The 24,197-nt window shown below is 38.5% G+C and overlaps 1 protein-coding gene across 3 annotated transcripts in view; it reads right to left on the bottom strand.

Annotated features, from left to right (window-relative positions):
* The window catches only part of Znf326 (zinc finger protein 326), a 38,133-nt gene that overhangs the window by 5,344 nt on the left and 8,592 nt on the right, over positions 1-24,197 (bottom strand). The window contains exons 3-10 of one of the 3 annotated variants that reach the window (XM_021647447.2): positions 23,936-24,025; positions 21,564-21,724; positions 21,319-21,435; positions 18,861-19,059; positions 15,823-15,934; positions 4,880-5,027; positions 3,753-3,852; positions 426-556 (exon numbers count right to left, since the gene is read on the bottom strand). In XM_021647447.2, coding sequence (XP_021503122.2) covers positions 426-556; positions 3,753-3,852; positions 4,880-5,027; positions 15,823-15,934; positions 18,861-19,059; positions 21,319-21,435; positions 21,564-21,724; positions 23,936-24,025 — 1,058 coding nt within the window. Of the gene's footprint in view, positions 1-425; positions 557-3,752; positions 3,853-4,879; positions 5,028-15,822; positions 15,935-18,860; positions 19,060-21,318; positions 21,436-21,563; positions 23,896-23,935; positions 24,026-24,197 lie in introns of those variants that run through there. The other 2 variants (XM_060381077.1, XM_060381078.1) reach the window with 2 other exon arrangements.

The raw sequence follows: 24,197 nt of genomic DNA, 5'->3' as shown, positions 1-24,197 counted from the left end.
TTTCTCAGACCACCAGAAAAATAAGCCAGTCATAATAAAAATTCCCTGTTCTTTGTGTTTTCACACACATACAAAACCATTTTGTAACAACTTAAAAACAAACAACTGCTGACTGCTCACTATTATAGAAACCACTGTATTAGATACTGCATGTCAGCCAACTGAACCCTTAGATAAGCACATAGCATGACTCCAGCCTCAACTTACAGATAAGTCAAGTTAGATAAGGAACTCCTTTAAGCAGGATTCAAACCCAGAAATCCTTGCTCCAGAGTTCACGCTCCTAACTACGACATGCCTGACTCTAGGCAGACACGCAGCTGTTCACAGTGAAGATGCACAGGACAGCATGCGTGAACCAGTCAACGGCTGATGCTAATAATAGACTGGTGAACACCAAGAGCTGCATGAAGACTAAGGCTCACCTGCTTGCCTTTGCTGTGGTCAGGAGACTTGAGGTGCTGCTGCACTGAGCTGTGTAAGGCGGGGATGTACACGCTGCAGGCGCTACAGTGCACAGTCTCCACTTTCATCATATGGTCATCTGCAGTGACACCTACAAACAAGCTTGTTTAGGGAAGACATGCCCGCACACTCAGTCTGACAAATCAGGCTCCTCTTAGCTCCCACCATGGTCTGTGCTCTTACAACAAGGGATCAGAGCATGTAGGCTCTTGCAGTTCTTCTGCACATCCCATATCTACATGTGCAGATTTTGTTTTTGACTGGTCCTCCAGAAGTGGAGCTGAAGGCGGCTTCAAGCTACCTAAGGAGGGCGCTGCAGGCCCTCTGCAAGAGCCGTACATTGTCACATTGTCGTAACTACTGAGCCAGCTCTCCAACCCACATCAGTCTTTCATGGGGCTATTCAACCACACTTAGAGCTCTTTTAGTCCATCACCTCAAAGAGCACAAAGCTAAATGGATGTTATTTTTAGTATTTAGAATTTAGAATTCCAATACCATGAATGTGGAGGGCAGGAAAAGCAAAAAGGATGCTCTAAGGAACAAAACCCTCCATTCTCGACCTTCAAAATGATAACTCAAACTGGACCTCAGGCTGCGAGCTCACTGTAGGGCTTGCCCAGCTCTTCATACAAAGTACTGGCGTTTCTATGTGAGAACGGCCCATGCAGGCTGTGGATCTCAACAACTGGTTCCCACTTAGTGGTGCTGTCTGGGAGGCTTCTCCTTGTTAAAGAAGTATGTCACCGAAGGCAGCGTTCCAGTGCTTACAGCCTCACCCTATTTTCAGTTTGCTTTCTCTGTGGTACAAGACGTGAGCTCTCAGCCTCCTGTGTCTGCCACCCTGCCTGCCTCTGTTGCTATGCTTTGTATGGCCATGCCTAGGAATTTTAGGCATATACTGTACAAGATGAAGAACCACTAATTAATTTCCTGATGCAATCACACTATAAAAACCAAAAAAAGAAAAAAAACTGAAAGGAAACTAAACAGGAAAAATACTATGAAATATTCAGAGAACAAGAGAGAATTTGAACAAGTGCAGTATGTTTTTAAGATTTATTTTATACATTTGACTGTTTTGTCCACACAGATGTCTATGTGTGTTTGGTGTCCATGGAGGTTATCAGAGAGCACTGGATCCCCCAGAATGGACTCTATGAACGTTGTGAATGACCATGTTGGTGTTGGGAATCAAACCTGTGTCCTCTGCAAGGCTAACAAGTACCTTAGCCACTGAGTTACCACCTCAGCCGCCAAATACAATACTTAAAAGACGGGCAAAGAAACAGATTTGTTCAACAACACAACTATATAGTTTGTAAAAGCACAACTATAGGACATAGTGCTACAAATGAAAGCACCTTGGGTAACTTCTTATTTCTACCTTTGGTGGATGGTAGAGCAGTTTCTCAAGAAAAATGAAGTACTTTGAGTTTTTGTTTCCCTGTGAATGATTAAAGACGGTAAAGAAATGACAGATTTTGAAGATATGCTGTTTTTTTATTTAGATTTATTTTTATTATGTTTTTTTTAATTTAGATTTATTTTATTATATTTTAATTATTTGCATCTGTCTGTGTGGACAGTGTTGGAGCCCAAGGAGGCCAGAAATGTCAGATGCCCCTGGCGCTGGCATTACAGGCAGCTGTGAGCCACCCGCTATGGGTGCTGGGAACCAAATGAGAGTCCTCTGCAACAGTCCACACTCTTAGCCCTGATCCATCTCTCCAGTCCTGAAATGTTGATTTCCTATGACTACTGAAAAGATGTCAGCAAGCAACTGAATGAATGAAATAAGATTTCAGAAAACAGGCCTAAACTAGGTCTATAGATATAAGTAATTCACATACACATGATAATTTAAACTCTGACATAAATGAGTTCACCTGAATGATATAAAAGGAGATAGTAACGAAGACAATGACTGAGGAAATACAATGACTAAAAACAGACCAAGGGGAGTAAGAGAACATTAGGCCAGTAAGGTACAAGGAAAAAAAAAATATTCATGAACAAGGGAGTAGATGGGAAATGCTATTGAAGATGAGCAAAAAACAAAACAAACAAACAAACAAACAAAAAACACAAACAAAAACTAAAAGGATCGTTTTTGGTTGGGCATGGTGGCTCACAACTGTAATCCTACTACTCAGGAGGCAGAAGAACTGCTGCAAGTTCAAGGCCAGGGTCTACGTAGTAAGACCGGTTCTCCAAATGAAATAGGAGACTGCTCTCTGTCAGAGCAGTCTCAACAGGCTAGTAAGTTTAGAAAAGCTCTTTCTTAGGTTTAACAACAGAGCTGAAAGAGGAGGCCCTCAGGGTGGAGGAGCGTTAAAAAGCATGGCTGCTGGGTTAGGCAAATATAATGCCCAAAGGCAGAGCTGTTACCCACAGAATGGTTGTTCAAAGGAAAAAAAAAAAAAAAAAGCAAATAAGTAGAATTACCACACTTTTGTTTTCACTTTTTAAAATAAGAACAGACTTCTGTAAGCTTCAGCGAGGGAATCAGGAGAAGACTGAAAAGCAGAGTTAATGACCTGAATTTCAGAGAGGTATGATTAAGAACCAGCACTGCTCTTGCAGGGGGACCTAAGTCTGGTATCCGATACCCACATCAGGAGGCTCTGTGTAACCCCAGCTCGAGGGGATATGAAGGCCTCTTCTGGCCTCCTTGGGCCCTGCAGTCATCAACACTACTTCCCAACCCATATAATTAAAAAAAAAAAAAAAATTAACTCTAAAATAAAATTAAAGAGACTTAAGAAAGGCAAATTATGTAAGTGTGCCTCTTCGTCTAAAGCAGTGGTTCTCAACCTGTGGGTCATGACCCTCTAGGGCTGTATGTCAAATATCCTACCTTTCAGATATTTACATTATAAGTCATAAGAGTAGCAAATTAGTTCTGAAGTAGAAATGAACTGGTTTTCAGCCTTCCTAATGCTGTAACCCTCATGTTGTGGTGACCCCCAACCATAAAAGTATTTCATTGCTATTCCTTAACTCTAACTTTGCTACTGTTATGAATCACAACATAAATATTTTTGGAGGCAGACGTTTGCCAAAGAATTTGAGAGCCACAGGTTGAGAGCCAGTGCTCTATACTGAAGAGAAAGAGGTGACACTATGAGCAATAATAAACTTGTAAGCATGGAGACAAGAGGTTAGGAAGTCTATATCTGATGACCTATAGCAAGTACAACTGAACTGTATCAGTCTCAAGGTTTTCAGGTATGACACATAAAATACCAACATAAGTTTATAAAAGGCCTTGCCTAAAGACTCACCTTCCATAACGTCTTTTTCAATTATTTTATAAGCTTCCGGGTGATTAAGTGTCTGTTGCTTACGAATAGACGCTTTTTTAAACTTATTCACCATACATTCCTAGAAAATAAATACAGAGAATACAGACTGTTCCCAAGGAGCACCTACTATATGCTCATCCTACGGGAAACACTATCACTAACAGGTATGTCTGCTCTGTAGAAACTAGAAGCCCATAATTGACTTGAAAAGACAATCATGAAACACTAGGAAAGTGCTTCCCTCCCATGGTGTCTTCTGGGCTTTTAGAGGGTGACCTTCTCAGGTAAGTGGGTGACATCATAAAAGGCTGATAGCATCCCGTTATAGGAAAATTACAGGAACGAATTTTAATCACAGGATACAATTACAGGAACGAATTTTAATCACAGGATACAATTCTGCTGGACACAGAGTCTGAGAGAACAGCATTTTCAGCCTCCTACAGCCCAGATTAGTTTTGTGCAGTTATCAGTCCATCTTGAGCCTCCTCTCTTAAACACTTCTGACCCAAAGCACTGTTTGCTAGTTCAAGCCCCAACAGTGTTTCTGCACACTTGGCATCTCTATCTCCACGCCTCTGGACATCTTTTATTTCCAATTAGAGCTGGCTCATTACGAGTAATGCTCATGGTCTTGGGGGTAATCTATTAAACTGACAGCCACAGGGACAACACAAAGATACCAAACAGATGCCAGTCTCCCTGGCTCTGAATTCTCTGCTGGCTCGTGACAAGGTCACCTAGCCTCTACAGACATGGGCTTTCAGTCATCACTTGGAGCCATGAGCTACAGAGGCTCATGTAGAGTGAAGAGCTAGTGTGCCCAGCATACTTCAGGTGCACAGGGGACTTTGCGGGAGCGACAGGTAAATCTGAATCAATGGTAGCTAAAGGAACTCTTTCTGACAACTTTCTCTATGAGAAATGAGAACTTATTTCTCAAGTTAAAAACCCAAATTCTAAAATAAATATCTAATTAACTTTAAAAAGTTTGCTTAAATAATTATCAATTTTCTAGAAACACAAGCAGGTAAGAGAGCAATTATAAAAAGTAAAATAAATTCATGTTGAATAAAATGCTTCTCATTCCAAAAACACCTACTTACATGTAAAAACTCCATAACTACTTTGTCAAATTTGGTTCGTTTCTGAATATGAGTTAGTGTTTCCTGGTGTGAAGAACTTTCCAGATGCAGTTCAATATCTTTTTCTTCAAAGGTGCGAAATTTACAAAATGAACACGTGAAAGCCATTCTATAAAGAAAAGAAATTTTCTTCAAATATTACCTTATTCATTTACAGCTTCTAAAACTAATTTTACCAACTGAAATAATTTTCTTTCCATTTTAGAATTCTGAAATTAAGGTAGAGAAAAAAAATATAGTATCTAAATTCCTGCCTGGACAGCACAGCATTAAAGTACTTTGCATTTTAAGCTTCTGGGCATGAAAAATATAAGGGCCATAAGGTGATAACCTCAAGACTCAACCATTCAAAAGCTAAAGTATAAAGAAGCATCAAGTTCCAAAAATCCCACAACAAATTTTACACTCTGGCCCATTCTCAAGTTTTTAAACTATCAACAAAGTCAGACAGACACAAAGCAGTAATTATTCAATCCCACAGAGCTCTGGGGATTTTCCAAAGATCTTTCATACTACTGTTAGATTTATTTCCTGAGTTAATAAGTTTAGGAGCTAACTGCTCAATTTATATCGTATCTCCATTTGTGATCTTGGACACGTCATTTGACTTCTCCGGATTCAGCCTTTTCATGTTAATCAGTCTTCACAGAGGTGTCACATGAAGCCCTAAAGATGACTGCTATCACAGTCATTATTAAGTTAATTAGTGCTATAGTAGGTACTAAAACACCACTGCTTAAATAGGCACTGATTCCTTAATACTAAAAAAAAAAAAAAAAAAAAAAAATTAAAAATAAAAAAAAAAAAATCAAAAAGCCTTCAGCTGCTATCCATGAAATGTCCTCATCTCTCCTCTATCTATGCCCACTAATCTCTTTTAACAATACACAGCATATACTATGTCTCTATTAAATGTTTTAATTATGTTACATTTTTAAATCACTACTTTCTTTCAATCCCTTCTTCTACTTTTTGGAGTTGTCAGTGAAATGCCTACCTCTTTGTTTTTACCTTAAGGCAAGCAATCTACATAGATTGCCTCAGTCAATTCTTGCAATTCTACCGTTCTTAGATCAGTTCAAACACCACCTCCGTCATGTTGTCTCCTGGAATTTACTGCCACTGACTCAGAAAGTACTGCTAATAAGGCTGACCACTTTGCACTTCTCTTTGGCGCTTCATCATATAGTGCTGTCTCTGTATGCCTCTCACATAAATGTGTCACCCCAGGTTTTCTTGAGCAGCGCACATGCTCTCCTTCTTCATAATACTAACAGCATTCAAATACCAAGAGACCTTCCCAAAAGCAGTCCTTTACCACTGGCCTCAGACCTTCCTAATAAAACCGCTCTGGGAAAATGACTGTACACAGACTGCACATGTAAGTCACTGGCAGCACATACTTTAATATGTGTTAGGTCCTAGTTTTAATAATCAGTATTGTTTTAATCCTAAAACACTGTACAATATTTTTAAGATTCATATTCTGTAAGATGAAAATTCAACTGAACTGTCAGGCTTAAAGCTATGGAGAAAAAAATGAAAAATTTAATTTTTTTATTTTCCTCAAACTGCAAAGTTTATTCTTTTAACAGTTATATCAAATTCAAATCTATTTTCAATTTTTAATGGGAAAAATACTGGAATAATTAAATACAAATCTTAATCTTACAATGAACAATTTATTTAGACTCATATATCTAACACAAACTGTTTAATTAATTTGCACATGACAGTATAACCTATCTATTATCTATGCTAAATGGAATTTAAAGAACTAAGAAGCAGAAAAGAAACAAAGACCAAAAATGGTCCTACTGGAACTCCAGCTCCACCATGTGGCCAGACCTCCCACTGCCTTCTCCAGGGTCTAGGCCAATGGGCCTCTCTAGTCTTACCCACCAACCCTCTCCCCAATCCCCCAGATACGTCCCAGGCCCCACACCTGATGTCCAGGCCTCAGCTTCTGCCAGCACATTCTCTACCTACCCATCACCCAGACTCCTCCAATGTAAACCAGCCTTTGCACCAGCCTGATCCACTGCCTGCACTCCAGGCTCAGACCAGGTGTGCATCCTCTACACCGACCCCATCCACCCCCTTCATTCCAGCCAAGCCATGCCCACTCTTAGACCTAGCCCATCACCACACCCTCTCTTCTGCCCCAGCCTGCTATCCATATCAGACTCAGAACTAACAGAATAAGTCCACATGCCCAGATCTCATCAGAAAAATACAAACAATATGAAAGATCAAGCCAGTATCTCCTCTCCAAATCCTACCAGTTTGGTAGAACTATTTGCCAATAAAGTCACCTAAATGAACTCAAGACATAGAATTTAAAGAATTATAAACTTCATCAAGAATTCAAGACGTTTAAAGAAGACACAAAGAAACATCGCAATAAAATTAAGGAAACAGAACTTAAGAAAAATAAAATTCCTAAGTAATGCCCAAGAGAGCACAAACATAAAGCTGAAGGAAATGAAGATAATCCAGGACTTGAGAATGGACTCAGTAAAAAGATAGAAACATTAAAGACTCAAGCTGAAATGAAAATTGCAGTACTATAACTAAAACCCAAAGAAAAACCTTACAAGTAGAAAGAATCAAGCAGAAGATAGGCTATCGGACACAGAGTAGAAGACCTACATCAAATAGACAAGAAACACAAAAATTAAAAAGCAAAAACCACAAGAAAAAAATAAAAAATAAAAAACTGGAACACCATGAAATAATCAAACCTTCAAATTATAGGCATAAATGAAGAAAAAGAATCTCAAGTCAATGGCATAGACCAGATAATCAATAATATTACGGAAGAAAACTTCCCCAAATTAAAGTCATACCCATATGGACAGAAACATCTAATGAAATAGACTAGACCAAAAAAGAAACTCCACACTGGAACAGCATAACTAAAACACTACGTATATACATATACAAAGAAAGTGAATTTAAAGCTGCAAGAAAAAAAAATGCAAATGACATGTAAACAAAAAACCATCAGAATAACAACTGATTTCTCAAAGGAAATTTTGAAAGCCAGAAGAGCCTAAAGCAATGCATTTCAAGTCAGCCAGCCCAGAATAACATATACAACAAAACTATCCAGCATGATTGAAGGAGGAAGAAAAACTTTCCACAATATAAGCAGCATAAAAAATATATATGACCCCCCCAAAAAAAACAAGGAAAATACAGACAGTAATAATTTCAGCTGAAGAGAGAAATGAGCATAGCAGAGACTATGAGAAAAAAATATGAAGCTGTAATTACTGAAATACAAAGTACCACCAAGAACATAAACACCAAAAGTCAACATGATGACTGTAATTAACAAATACATTTCAATAATAACTAAATAACAGTGACCTCAATTCTCTAATCAAAAGACAGGCAGACTGAATGGATCAAGAAACAAAATCCATTTATCTGTTGTCTACAAAAAGCAGTACATCTTACCTTTAAAGATAGGCACTGCCTTAGAGTAAAAGGACAGACAAAGTACTCTAATAAAATGGGACCAGAAACCAACCAGGCATCTCTACCCTAATACTTGACAAAACAGACTTTAAACTAAAACCAAACAGAAGAGATAAAGAAGGACACGTCATTCTAATAAAAAGGACAGTTAACCAGGAAGACATTGCTCTCCTAAACATGTATGCACCAAACTCGCATGCTATATTTTATTTTAAAAAGTGCATTACTGGATTTAAAGACACAGAATAACATTAATGTATTACTAACAGGGGATTTCAGCAGGACCATGGTGGCACATGCTTTAATCCCAGCACTCAGGGGCAGAGGCAGGGGGATCTCAGTAAATCTGAGGCCAGCCTAGTCTGCAGAGTGAGTTCCAAGACAGCCAAGGCTACACAGAGAAACCCTGTCTCAAAAAAAACAAAAACAAAATAAAACAAAAATAGAGAATTTCAATAACCCGCTTTTTCCAATTATCAGGTTATATATATAAAAAAAAACAGAAAAAAAAACCATCAGACTTAATTAACATCATACATCAACTAGACTTAACAGATATCTAAATATTCTATCCAAACACCAATGAATATAGATTATACTCAGCAGCACACTTAAGCTTTGCTAAAATAGATGGTATTCTGGGAAACAAATCAAATCTTCACAAATTCAAAAGGACTGAAATCACTCCTTGTATCCAATTTGACCACAACGAAATAAAATTTAAAGCTGACAGCAAACACATCTCCAGTAAATACACAAACTCATGGAGATTAAACAATGCATTGACTGAAAACGGGACAAAGAACTAAAATTTCCTAGAGTTAAATAAAAATGAAACACAGCAGAACCTCTGGGACACTGAAGGCAGTCCTTTCAGCACAAATGAAAGACAATGATGCAGGTCAAAAACCTGAGAAAGAACAAACTAAATAAAACCCAATCAACAGCAAGACATAATAAAAATCAGAGAAATCACTCAAACAGAAACACAGAATCACTGAATCCAAGAGCTTATTGCCAACATAAACAAGAATTGAACAGATCCATGGTTCAACTAACTCACCCGGCCAAAAAGAAAAGAAAAAGGGATCCAATGTAACAGAATCAGGAATGAATAAGGAAACATCACAACAGACACCAAAGATATTCAGAATATTATAAGGGAATATTTAAAAAAAAAAAAAACCTGTACTCCATTAAGAAAAAAAAAAAAAAAGATTTTCTAGATTCTGCCAAACCATCAAAATTAAGCAAGAAGTCAGCAACCTAAATGGACCCATAAGAAAGGAGACTGAAATAGTAATAAAGAGCTTTCTAGCTTTAAAAAGAGTGTCCAGGGCCAGATGGTTTCATAGCAGAATTCTACCAGACACTGAAACACTACAGCAAACTGTTCTTCAACTATTCAAAAAATAGAACTAGAAGGAGGACTCCCAAACTGCTACAAAGCCAGTATCTAATACCAAAACCAGGTAAAGCCTGCCCTTCACACCCTTCACAAAAAAATACAGGCCAATATACCCGATGAACACAGACTCAAAATACCCACTAAAATACCTGAAAACAGAATGCAGACATACATTAGGAAGATTATCCACCATAACCAAGTTGGCTTTATACCTGAATGCAGCGATGGTTCAACATACTCGTTAATAAATATAGAAGTCACATAAATGAACTTAAAAGACAAAAACTACATGCAGAAAAACTGACAAAATCCAACATGCCTTCAAGATTGAAGTCCTAGACAATGTAGAGCTAGGAGACATAACAACACAGTAAGAGCTATGCATGAGAAGCCCACAGCCAACAACATCTGAAACAGAGAAAATCTTGTCCCACTGAGGTTGGGAATGAAGACGGGGGATCCACCACCCCCACTCCTTTCACTACTATGCTCCAAGTACTAGCTGGAGCAATAAGGCAAGAAAAGGAAATTAAAGGGATACAAACAGGGAAAGAAGTCAAACTCTACCTATTTGCAGATGATATGATACTATACATTACAGATCCCAGATACTGTACCAGAATATTTCTATAAACAGTAAACAAATTAAGGAATGTAGCAGAATACAGAAACAATTCCCATGAATCAAAAGCTTTTCCATACACCAACAACAAATATAAAGAAAAGAGATCATGAACACATTCAGAGTCACAATGCCTCAAAGAAAATACGATATTTATGAATAAACTTAACCAAGGAAGTAAAGGACCTCTACATGAAAACTTTAAACCTCTGAAGAAAGACATAGAAAAAGACACTAGAAATGGAAAAATATCCCATGCTCAGGGATTGGTAGAATTAACATTGGGAAAATGACTAATCTAGCAGAAGCTATTTACAGATTCAACGCAATCCTAATCAAAATCCCCATTTCACTCTTCACAGAAATAGAAAAAAACTATCCTAAAATTCATATGGAACCACAGAAGACCCCTGATAGGCAAAACAGCCCTGAACAAAAAGAACAACGCTGAAAGGATTACCATTCCAGAGCTTAAGATACATTACACAGCCACAGTAGTGAAAACAACATGGCATTGGTACAGAAACAAGCATGCAGACCAGGGGAACGAAATCGAAGACCCAAACATAAGTGCAACACCTTCAGCCACTTACATTTGACAAAGACTCCATAAACATGATCCGGAGAAAAGAAAGCATCCTCAGCAGACGGTGTTAGGAGAACCGGATGTCCACATGTTAAAGAACAAAGTAACCCTGTAGCTCTCATCTTGCCCAGATGGATCAAAGACCTAAATGTGAACCTGAAACTGCTACAAGAAAACGTAGGCAATAGCCCACAGAACAAGGTATAGGAAAGGACTGCTGAATAGGACTCCATTTGCCCAAGAATTAAGGCCCACAATTGACAAGTAGGGCTTCATAAAATTAAAGTGTCTGCACAGCTAAGGAAACAATCTACCAGGTAAAGAAGAAGCCCTCAGAATTGAGAGAATCTTTTCTAGCTATACATCTGACAGAGGATTAATATGCCAGAGATACTAAGAACAACAACAAAAACAAACAAACAAAGACCCAAAAAAAAATGGGCCTGGGACCTGAACAGAGTGGTCTTGAATGAAGAAATGGGAAAAAGGGGGTGGAGGCTAAAAAAAAATCTCAAAAATGCTAATCATTCCTAGAAAAATAAAAGATGCAAAACAAAACAACTTTTTAATTTCATCTTACCTCAGTCAGTATGGCAAAGATCAACAAAACAAATTCTGGAGGAGATGCAGAGGAAAAGGAACCATCCTTCACTGTTGGTGGGTTTGCAAACTGGAGTAACCACTATGGAAGTCAGTATGGAGAACTCTCAAAAAGATAAAAATAAATCTACCATTTGACCCAGCTATACCACTCCTTGGCATATGCCCAAAGAACTCAAAACCCTACTCCACAGATACTTGCTCAGCTGTGTTCACTGCTGCTTTATTCACAAAACTGGACATAGAAAAAACTTAGACATCCTTCAACTAACAATTAGATAACAGAATTTTGGTACGTGTAAACTATGAAATACTATTCAGCTGCAAAGAAAAATGAAATCATGAATTTTCCAAGTACACAGATCAAAGTTTAAAAAAATCCTATGGAGTGAGTTAGCCCAGACCCAGAAGGACAAATGCTGTATGGTCTCTCTAGGCACAGCAGGGGCACACATGCCTTGGCAGGAGCCAACAACTCGACAATTGGACTTAAACCTTGCTCAACCAGAGGGAAATCATGCTGATTCTAAAAACCTAGGCAACTACCCAGATCTAGTAGAGTCATGGATCTCACGGAGAACCTACAACCACTTTACCAAACCAGCATAATCCCTAAATACACTCTAAATATTTGTTCTTATAGCCACAGATAAGTGGAGTCTTCACCCCTCATCAAGAAAACTTTTCTTTCCAAAAACAACAACAACAACAAAAAAAAAAAATTACAGAAAACCCCAGCCAATCAAAATGTAGAGTTGTGGAGCCCAGTCCCAAAGCAGCTCCCACACCTATCTACACAACACTGCAAAAGAGGGTTAAAGATTGTAAGAGCCCAAGGATCAGGGAGTTTGTTGTAAAATTCTGTCTCCTAGTAGTATCAGAATCTACACTATAAAGTCTCACCCACATGACTGCCTAAACATGAGCTGAACAGGGACATGCCAAAGTAGATGAGGAAAAGCCCACAATGCCTCAATCTTACACAAAGAACTACAGGCAACTGAAGAATGTGAAAATGGGAGAAATAATCTTCCCCAGGGAAGAGCACACCAACTTGTTGTCCAATACCAAACAGTCAGCACTGAAAACACACATACAAATAACATTACACCAACTCTTACTTTTAGGAACATATATGTAAGGTATATAGACATGAACACAAGCAAAAAGTAGTCATTAAAAAACAAAACAAAACAGGTGCAGTGACACACGCCTGTAATGCCAGCACGTAGGGAGGCAGAAGCAGGTACATTGCTGTGAGTTTGAGGCCAGCCTGGTCTACAAAGTGAGTCCAGGACAGCCAAGGCAACTCAGAGAAACCCTGCCTCAAAAAAACAATACATACATACATACATACATACATACATACATACATAAGGCCCATAAACTTTAAAGAGAGCAAGGAGGATATGGGAGGGTATGAAGAGAAGAAAGGGAAGGAGGAAATAACATAATTATAATCTCAAAATAAAAGTTTTATATAAAAACAAGATGTAACTCCTCTTTACAGAGAAATTCTTAGTATGTTTAACTCTATTGTTTCTCAAATACTTGTAAATTAGAAGCAATAAACCAGAAAAAGATCATATTATGAAAACTAGATTCAAGATTATAAAAGGCATACCTAAGAGCATAAAATCAAAGATAGAACAAACCAAATATCTGCAAATTCAGATGCAGCTTCACATTCTTGTCTACATTCATAGCAGGTAACAATATACATTCATAGCAGGTAACAATAGTTTCCACTTTAACGTGGAAGGAAATTCATACTGTAAATAAAGTCACCCTCAAAAGATTTCAGTCACTATCTGTTATAAAATCTGAGCTACATAGAACAATGATTTAATAAGCATAGTTTCATCATTTTCCTAAAATGTTAAAGAACAAACCACTCTGAGTAGGAAATCTTTTTATTTATACTTTGTAAATTTTTCCTAATATAAGGAGTCTTTTTTAAAAATGTCTTGATGGACAGTGTGGCAGATGCCTATAATCTCAGCAACTGGGAGACTGAGGAAAAAGGCTCACACATTCAAGGCCAGTATGGACTACATGGGGAGACCCTGCTTCCCTATCTTTCTCCCTATACGTAATTTTCATTTTAAAAATCTATGTTTCTACTTTTACCCTTTTCTCCATGTGACTGTAAATTCCCCAATCATCAGTGCTAACACTGAGTGCATAAGGTAAAGAGTCAGAACTTACACCAGCCTCCTCATTCTCTAGACCTGACACCTAACTCCCAGTAGGACTTAATGCAAATCATGTTGTAATGAGAATTTTTGTAGATTAACCTCTTTCTTCTGTGGTTTTAGATTATTTCCTTGGTAAAAATCAATGAATACAAAGTTGCTTAAGTTTTTAAAACTTCCATCTGATACCTAATAGTAATAACATTACATAATTCTCCACTAAATTTTATTTGATAAAACTCCACTAAGTTTATTTGATTATACCTCAACTAGCAAATCAGTATTTTGCTAATGAAACATGTTACTTATTTTTTCATTTTACTTAAATTACTGTTTTCCTAACAGTGTTACTCTATGTCCTTCACTAAATTACACATCAGATATCTTAGTTATCCTTCTTTTAAGAAAAGCCAGCAGTTAATGTATATTGGACACCAGCCACGTCTTGTGTCTTCTTGACCGCATGCTCTCAAGGTTTGAATCCTAGAGCTGGAGAGACGGCGCAGTGGTTACGAGCCTCTTGCGGAGGATCCTGGTTCAGTTCTCGGCACCTACACGGTGGCTCAGAATCCTAATTCCAGTTCTAAGGAATCCTATGCCCTCTCTCACGTCTACAAGTTCTGCACACACACGGTACATATGCACCAACAAAGGCAAAGATACACATTCATAAATTATAAATAAATCTTTATTTTAAAAGGTTGAGTCCTCAGTCAAATCTGTTCATCCTTTTTAAAATTCATTTTTAGCTTAAATTCGGGGGGGTACTCAAGGAGGCAGAAGACAGCACTGGGTGCCTCAAACTGAAGTGACAGCTCTATGTCTCACAATATGAGTGCTAGGAACCGAACTTGTGTCCTCAGACAAAGCAATACATTCTTTTCACTGCTGAGCCATCTCTCCAGCCCTCATCATTTCTTTTACACCTATAGATAACTAACTTTAACTCTGAAAAAAAAAAATCTCACAGAGAAGAAAAGTCCTTCATTTTATTCTTTAATTTTCCTTTTTTTGTTTGTTTGTGTAAATTTCTAATCTACCTAGATGGAATAGGAGGATATAAACAGACCGTTGTTCCGCCCAATCATTTTATTTAGCACATCATTATATATATATTACGTTCTTATATAAATGCAGTCTGTTCACAGGCTAATAATTTTGTCATTTGTCTATTACTATTTTTTTCAGTGCTGGGCATCACACTAAGCACTTAGCAGTGTGTGTCACTGGACCCTTTACACATGTGTGCACCTGTGGGTCATGAACAGGTCAGAAACAAGACATCTTACTGGGTCTTGGACTAAGCTGACAGGCAGCCTCAGCCACCCTCCCATCTCCACTCCTGACAGCATGCATGGCCACACCCACCTTCCACAGAGAATGGTTCTGTGTCAGGTCTTCGTGCCACACACCCTTACCCACTGAGCCACCTCCCCAGCCCCACACTCTGACAATTAATGTTTCCGCATCTAAATGCCAGTACTATTCATTATTCCTGTCCAGACTTCCCTAGCATCTCGATCAGAAACAACTTAAACACTGACAAGACCCCAGCTTTCCCCGCCAGGAATACCACTGAGTCTCTGTTTAGTCGAATCTCAAGGTTCTGGCCTTTGGCCTCAGACACCCGGGTGCTGGGACTGTAGCTACGTACCGCATATTTGGTCTCTGTGGTCTGAAGAGTGAGTGGCTTGCGAAGGTTTTGTGTATCACAGCAAACACTACCAACTGTGCTACAGCCCAGCCCCATGCCTTTATTTCACTAATCAAATCTTTTCTGTTGACTTGAACGTTTTCATATCCTATAAAATATATATGCTACTTCAGGAAACTTTTTGAAATAGGGTCTCAGTTTCTAGTAGGTAGTGTAGTCTGAGCTGAGTTAACAATCCCCCTGCTGCAGCCTCACAAGCAGAGAACACAGGCATGCAACACCATGCTCAGGAAAAATACCTAGCTTCAAAACCATGTTCTAACAAGCCTCATTTTAATTCAGCGAACACTAACCTGTATCCACTTCCATATTTCTCATTGTTTTTCTCTCGTCTACGTCTCTGCTTCTCTCGCCGAGCCTCAATTCGCCGCTTTTCTTCTTCTTCATTTTTAGGATCAGTTTTTGCTAAGATTAGAAAATAAAATAAATAAAAAAAAAAACCAACTTCATTTTAATACATTGGGACTTTCTATATCTGCTTCATCTCTATGCGATTATCTGCTATACATTTTTGTTTAAATCTGTTCATTTGTGCTTATCCATACCAAAATGGATAGTATCTACAGAGCCTAAAACTCATCCTGGGCTCACTCTGTAGACCAGGCTGACCTCAAACTCACAGATATCCATCTGCCTCTGCCTCTACCTCCCGAGTACTGGAATCAAAGGCATGCACCACCATGACTGACTAGGAGGAATTCTTACTACCATCGCTTTTCTTTAAAGCAGTTCCTTCAATGAGACATGCAAAAAGAAGTTTATATTTGGGCTGGAGAGATGGCTCAGAGGTTAAGAACACTGGCTGGTCTTCCCAAGGTCCTGAGTTCAGTTCCCAGCAACCACATGGTGGCTCGCAACCATCTATACTGAGATCTAGTGCCTTCTTCTGGTGTGCAGGCAGAATAATGTATAAATAAATCTTTAAAAAAAAAAAAAAGAAGTTTATATTTTAAAGTGGATTTGGTTTAAAAAAAAAAGTTTTCTTAAAATCAAGTTTGAAACCTAAGACATGGTTTGTACTGCAATGAACCACTTATTCTGTGCTCTCACTGTATATGCAATCCATCACTGGCCAAACACTGCTCAGGACATAGCTATATACACTGTGTAGATGGCTAGGTTTTTCTAGGTATGTATCTAGGAATGAATGAGTCATGAGTCATATAATCCAGTTTCATCGTGTGAGGAATGCCAGTCTTTTTCAAAGTGCATGCCCTGCTGTTCATATTTTTACAGCAGTGCAGAAATTTCTCCACAGCTACCAGGAATATTGATAAATGCCCTTAGGTCCAATGATCAGGACCTAATGCAGGAGGATCACCCTGAATTGGCATATGTGCTGCCAAAGCTAACTAGTCTTGAAGTGGGAGGCATCTCAGACTACACAGTCAAACACTGGAGCCAGGACTACAGGCACGATCACACCTCCGAAAGAGAAGCGGAAGGAGGAGGTGAATGGGTCAGCAGAGAAAGCATCTATCATGGACGTGTGGCAACCTGAATATATCCCTAGAACACACAAAGGGGAAGCAAAGACCCAACTGCACCAAGTTGTCCTGACTTACAGATGCACGTGTGCGCCCTCATGAGCTCATGTCCCCCAGTCAATCAATTAATTTTGTATAAAGTACTCTCTGTACAGACATGCAAGGCTTGTTAGCATCTCTGATGCTTCCTGCAGCTGTCTTATAAAGGGCTGCTGAGCTCACTGGCAACTGAAATGTCTGTTTAAAGACACGCTGCACATATTCTTTGTCCACATATGTCTTTTTGTTAGTGCCTTAAAGTTCTTACACACTCTGAACACAGGTCTTTCTAAGATAAACCATCCATACAAGTATTTTTCACATGCTATGAGTAGTAAAGGAAACAGAGTCGCATTTACCCTAGGCTAACTTCAAATTCACAATCCTTCTGCCTCAGGCTCCCACATCCTGACATTACAGGTGCACACCAGCACACAATTTCTTTTTACTTTCTACTAATGATGGTTTTTTATTTTGATGGAATTTAGTTTTTATTTGCTGCTCATGCTTTTGGTGTCCTGTGTAAAAGTCCTTGTTGAATACAGAATCACAAATGTTTTTCCCTATGCCTTCTGCTAAGAGTTCTGTGAGTTTTGCCGAGATCTTTCATGTCAGCCTCTGCATGAGGCTAGTCAGCCAGCTTAAGTACAGGCACAAAGATTGTGCCCTCCTCCTCTGAGCAGTCCGTCTCCACAGGCTAACAACACGGGACCACGTGTGGCTCATTCCTGTTTCTCAGCATTTTCCCACACATCCACATATGTCAGTCACTGTGCCAGTGCCATTTTGTCTCAAGTGTGAGTCTCTTGCCATCAGAATCCTGAGAAACTAGAGCCCAAATTTAGGAGCTCATGTCATCTGGACATGCCTTCCAATCTTGTCTAGCTTCCCCTTAATTAGATTTTTCTCTAATTTCCTTCACCACTGTTTGTCACTCACAAAATGTAAGTTTTGTATTTTTTTAAGCTCATTACTAGATGTGTCACAGCCCTTAGTACTATTATAAATTTTCTTATTCCCATCTTCAGATGGGCTTAAAGTTTCCAACTCCGCAATAATAGAAATAGTATTATCTCTAAGAGACATCATCTCCAGAAGACTAAAATCAAATTAATTTTCTAGAAGAAACTGTTTACCTGATGCTAAGAACTAGGAAGATGTTCTTCCCCTTGCCCTGATACAAAGAATTCTGTATATTATGGCATATACTCCTCCAATAGTAAATATAACATCCAAGAAGAGGTCTGAATCAAAATCATCTGCAAAGCCTTTTTAAAAGTACATGTTGCTGGGCGTAGTGGCACATGTCCTTAATCCTACCACTAAGGAGGCAGGACAAGTGAATCTCTGTAAGTTCTATATATCAACTGGCCTACATATCAACTTTTAGGTCACCTAGAACTATACAGTGAGACCTTGACTCAAGAAAGAGAGAAAGATGAGTGGGTAGTTAAGGCTCAGAGAGAAATAAAGTGACCAGTGCAGATTAATTTTAAAGGTGTAGTTGAGGGCTGCCAACGGATCGGCAAGGAAAGGCAGCTGCCACCAAGCCTTATGGCCTATGTCCAACGCCTGGGACCTACAGCAGAATGACAGAAGGAGCGCCTACAAGTTGCTCCCTGCCCTTCCACGTGCATGCTGCAGCAAGCACATGCCCCATGCACACACCCCTACATTTAAATAGCAACAACTGATTAATAACTAATAAAGGGGACTCACGGGTCTAATTTTCAATTGTAACTATTATGTACTTTTCTCTATGAACACTTTCTAAAATGTAAGCATCCTGAGGTCTTCTTACTTACTAGGTGATTTGCTGAGTTTCATCTTCTCCATAGGTTTTGCTAGCTTAGGTTTCTTGATAAAGGCTCCCCCAGGTTTATTAAATATTTGCATCATTTTTCTTTTTATTCCTCTTGCAGTAGCAATCGTCACATTGGTGGGTTTGTTTTGATAGTCAATAATAATTCCAGGTCTATGAATGCTTCCATAATCACCCATATGCTGTAAATTTGTGAAATCAAGAGACATTAGTATAATATCAAAACATAAAATATGAATTAATATAATTTTTTGTTATCTATTTACTAGTTTTCACCTGAAAATTCTGTGGAACTTAACTGAATTTTACATGTCCACTCTGAGAAAGCACAGATACAATTTTATAAATTATTACATGAACTTAAACCCAATGGATTAGTATCCCCAACATTGCAAGGTGGCTGTGTCCCACTGACTCTTACAATTGAAATCACTGGAGACCATAAACACCGTGTGCCTGTCAGAGGTCACACTGACAGCTCTCTCACAACTCCTCTTCAGAGTTCCTACTTGATGCTTTCCATGAGACACCTTAAAAGAAATCTTTTATTTTACTACAACCTTGCTTAAAACTCCGATACACAGAGATGATCGTATTTGCAGTTTAAAGTAAAAAAGATCCAGAAACCATTTAGGATTTCTCCCTGTTGACACGGGAAGGAGAAGGCAAGATGGAACATTAGTATGAAGTAGGAAAGTTAAAGCATAACCATGCATCAACTTCCAAGACACACTGCAGATAAGGATTGCATCTGATGTTCCATTCACATTCTTACCTAAAGAAACATTATCACCCCAGAAGCCCAAGAAACAGAAGTCTCAGACAAAAGAATCATAGCAGCAAATGACTCTTTGTGTCTTCCTCATCTCCTGCATGAGCAAACCACTACATCAAGAGGCCATGTCCATAGACATTCATTCTCTAGCCTTACTTGTAGAAAGTAAAGACTGAGGAGTAATCTAAAGAGAAGGTCCTAATGGGAACTGGACAAGTGAAGATTCAAATGAAGACCCTACGGCTCATCTACTTGGCTAACGGAAGGACAGAAAGTCCACTCAGACTAGAATGGTAAATACAAAGTACAGGAATATTCGATTTTACTTTCAAGAAGGCAAAATTGATACCTGAGACCTCATGAAGAAAAAATCCTTTGCCTAAAACATTACACAGCACAGAAGATGTTAAATATGTTTCTAAATTTTCCAACTAGAATGTACTGTCAATCTCAAAGCCCAAAGCCTACTACTCCAACTACTTTCAACTAACAGTCATCAAGCATGCTGCAACAGCACTGCACATACACAGTGATGTATGATTACAAGTATCTACTATGCCTATGGAAGTGTCACATCACGAAAATCTTCCTTAAAAACATTAAAGGTGCAATGCATTTTACGTAAGTAAAGAGTGACTGCTGAAACTGTAAAGATTCTACACAAGTAAGGCAGACTACACTGAGGAGCAGAGGCTAACGGAGTCAAGCACACCCTACTGCAGTCTTTATCACAACACGTTCCTTCTTCTGCAAGGAGAAGGAACACAACTGACTTTGAAAAGACATTTTATAAGAATGTAATTAAACAATAGTATTTACATGACCAAACGACATAATCCCATCATCTATACAGCCTTACTAGGTAAAAGTTTATCATCAGGTTAGCCAAGACCACAAAGCATAATTGATACACTGTATAGCCTGAAATTAAACACCTGAAGAGTAGTTTATTTATACAGTTAGGCAATAACTTGCAAAATATTACTTCCTAGGAAGGAACCGTAAATGTATATACAAGTAAGAGATTCTTTCTTAATAGAGCTAGGGGAAATAACACAATCACCAATAGGACATATAGTAAGAAGTGCAAGGTGGCAAAATAATGCTGACCACAAATCATTCTACCATCTATTATACCTATCAACTTCTTCACCATGTAAACATGGCAAAGCTATCCTGATCTATCACTGGCTTTTGATGTCTTGTGTGTTTTAACAGGAAACATGGAACCTTAAAGGGATTCTACTTGCTAGAGTTCAGTAACAAAGGATAAATATTTATTATACATTGCACCTTTAACCTACTCAAAAGCTCAAAAAAGGTTCAATTACCTTTTACAGTAATCCAACAACTATCTCACTAGCAAAACTGCTAGTGTTTACAAGGAAAAATGCAACTCCTTTTAACCCCTTTTAGACCAAACCTAATGTCCTCACCTTTTTCATAAAGGGAGATTTGAGACAACTTCATGAATAATTATCTCACACTGCAACTTATTTTCTGAGGTGCTGGAAAACTCTTGCAGCCAACCTATGATGTTGTGACTCAGCTTCTGGTTAAAGTACACTGGGACGAACAGTGTCTGTTCTCGTTGAAAACCATGGTCTTGAAAGGGTTTAAAAGAGTGACTATTGAAAAGAATCTGAAAAGATTCTGTTGTACTTACTCCTCGGCCTCGGCCTCTGCCTGTTGATGGTCCTCCAAAAGCATCATAGTTTCTGCTTCCAAACGTACTTTCAGGATAAGCAGGCGTTCCTCTCCCCCGAGAGCCTACAGGTGCAGGCTTCATATGGGGTGAAGAAAAACCGCTGTAGGAAGAGTAATTCTCTCTTCCTCTGTCCTCCATAAACCCAGGCCTCAATTCTGAACGGGAGTAAGGTGCTTCCCAGCTAGACCCGCCCTGGTTTCTACCTCCGAAAGAGTCAAGGCTATTCCGGTAGGAGCTCTCAAATCGACCACCATAACTACCTCCGAAGCGGCTTTGTTCGGGCTCATTAAAACCATAGCCAGATCTGTACAGATCTCGCCCACCCAGAGAAGACCTGGAGTCGTAAGACTCATAAGGTCCAAACCTGGAAAAGTTGCACAGTGAGGGAAAAAACAAAAGTAAGCTTACTAATGTTAGACAATTCAAAAGACAAGTTATCAGATGACATTTATCAACTAAAATTCACTTATACCATAGCGGTTTGCACAGTTCTACTTTTGCTCACACTTGATTAGGGCTGGGCAGTTCAATATGAGACCAGACAGAAAGCTATCTGAGTCAGTTTCTAAATATAAATCGAGTTCAGTTAACCTTAGCTTTAAACTCTGCTTTTTAGCAGCTTTTCTATTTTAATAAGATTTGTCTGTCTAATAAAGCCCAGCCCTAGTCTTAGAAAAGGTTGTCTGCTGAAGTTCACAAACTAATTAAACTTTCTCTGAATCCTTCCCTAATATTTAAAATTATAAAGCATTTATAATATTTTGGCTTTTCATGGGGACACAAATTGAAGACTGCATAGATGGGGAGGGGTCTTTGTGACAGAGTGATCCTTTGCACCTCAATAATCTATATCACAAAACTGCCTCATTGTGTCTGTAATAACGAAAGCTGAGGAATTATTTCAGGTTACAAAGTTTGACATTCTGCCAAACTTCAGCCAAGGCCAATCCTTACACACTCTGACAAACTAGTAAATCTAACAAATCTAGAAGAATAAACATGTAAAATAGAACATAAAAGTAAAAGACCACAACATATACCCTCTACATACGAATTTTCAAAGCAGATGAGAAAGAATACATTTTATAATGCCTTCAATTATTTGAAAAAGTATTTCCTATCAGAAAATTATCACATAAAACTACTCTAAAAGGTAAGCACACTGTCTCAACAGAAAAAAACATTTTACTTATCACAAATCCAAAACATGGATTACAGAAGTTGCTTGTTATCTTACAACACGGTTTTTAAAAAGCTCACAACTACACAAGAGATGAACGATAACAGCTACAGAAACAGTTTATGCACAATACACTTACAATGTCGGAGTGCAGTAACTGACACCCTAAACATTTAAATGATGTTACGTTAGTCAGTGATTTATAGGTCCCTCAAATGAAGACTATTTAATTCTGAAGCCTGGTGGCCATATAATACTATTCCTCTTTCCAACTTGGTATTTCAGACATGACTTAAGGATAGTAATTTACTGTTTGTTTTCTGGATTTTACTCTACTGAAAACCACAGTGGCACACTGGAAACACAAAGAAAAGCCAGCATCACTCACGCCCATCATTAGGAATCCAGGTCCTTCAGTTTAGGAAGGACGATGACCTCAAATGTCTAACTAGTTTGTACTTAGAAGGAAGTGTTGTATCTCAAAAAGCAGACTGCTTTGCGGCTACCAGAACATGATCAATCCTAAGACCTTTAGCTCTTTTTAACTAGACTTTAAGTCTCGCAGAGTTTCAACAGTAAAACAGAAATCGTCTAACTGTAGTTAAAGGTGCGGTGTCCATGGCCTTAATACAGTGCCCCTAATTTTTAAGCACACGTGAATTCAAATGTAAGCAGCAGCTGCCAGTAGCAACCTGGACATGATTTAAAGAACACTTCTATTATTACAATATGCTCTTCAAGCTTGCTTTAAAAATAAGTGAAAATCCATCTTAAATGTTTCTTAGAAACTGAAAGCTGCAAGGCTGGTTCAGCTAAAGCCACTCGAGGCAGACTATTTTGCTGTCATAGTGCCCACATTAGAAAAAAATTTTTTTCAACAAGTAAGAAAAATAATTCACAAATAAATATTTCCAGTAACATTTTGTATCATGTGATCAGGATATTATGACTGATAAGAAATTGAAACTAAAAGAAGGGTTTCTTTTTCTTTTTAAAGTGTCCACCGTTAAAGAATGTCTTATTTTATTACACTGAAATAAAAGACAAATGGTGCCCTCCTAAAATAATGTCTGCCAGCGAGACTGAGAAAATTTTTATACCCATTAATTAGCACCTTTAAATATTTCAGGTGAGAAATCAATATCAAACAGCAAACTTCAAGTACCATAAAAGTCTAAGGAACACTTAATATATCCAGAATCTTCTAGCTGTCTAATTATTTGGCCAAGTGATGAAGCAATTTACCTGCTACCCCCCACCACCACTGTGACTGTCCATGCCATAGGACTGGTTTAGGCAGGAATCCATGGATCTCTGACCCCCATAGGATCCATGGCCATAGTCACGATCCAGTCCTATAAGAGTTTAAAAAGAAAAAAATTAAATCCTGCTCACCTTTACTGGCACTCAAAAGAAGAATTTTTAGATAAATATCCTTGAATGCCAGACCTCCGTAAGATCCAGGGCCATAATCACGATCCATTCCTGAAAGAGTCAACAAAAGATTATGAGTAAAATACACCATTTTCATGGCAAAATTTCTTATTAAACACAAAATATTCACTGGGAGGTAGTGCTGCAGGACTTTGATGCCAGCACTCAGGAGGCACTGGCAGGTGGCTCTGGAGTTCCAGCCCGGCCTGGTCTACAGAGCAAG

Source organism: Meriones unguiculatus, chromosome 3 (assembly GCF_030254825.1).
Source record: "Meriones unguiculatus strain TT.TT164.6M chromosome 3, Bangor_MerUng_6.1, whole genome shotgun sequence".
Taxonomy (NCBI): Eukaryota; Metazoa; Chordata; class Mammalia; order Rodentia; family Muridae; genus Meriones; species Meriones unguiculatus.
The sequence above is the reverse complement of the archived record's forward strand: the minus strand, read 5'-3'. Positions and strand labels throughout refer to the sequence as shown.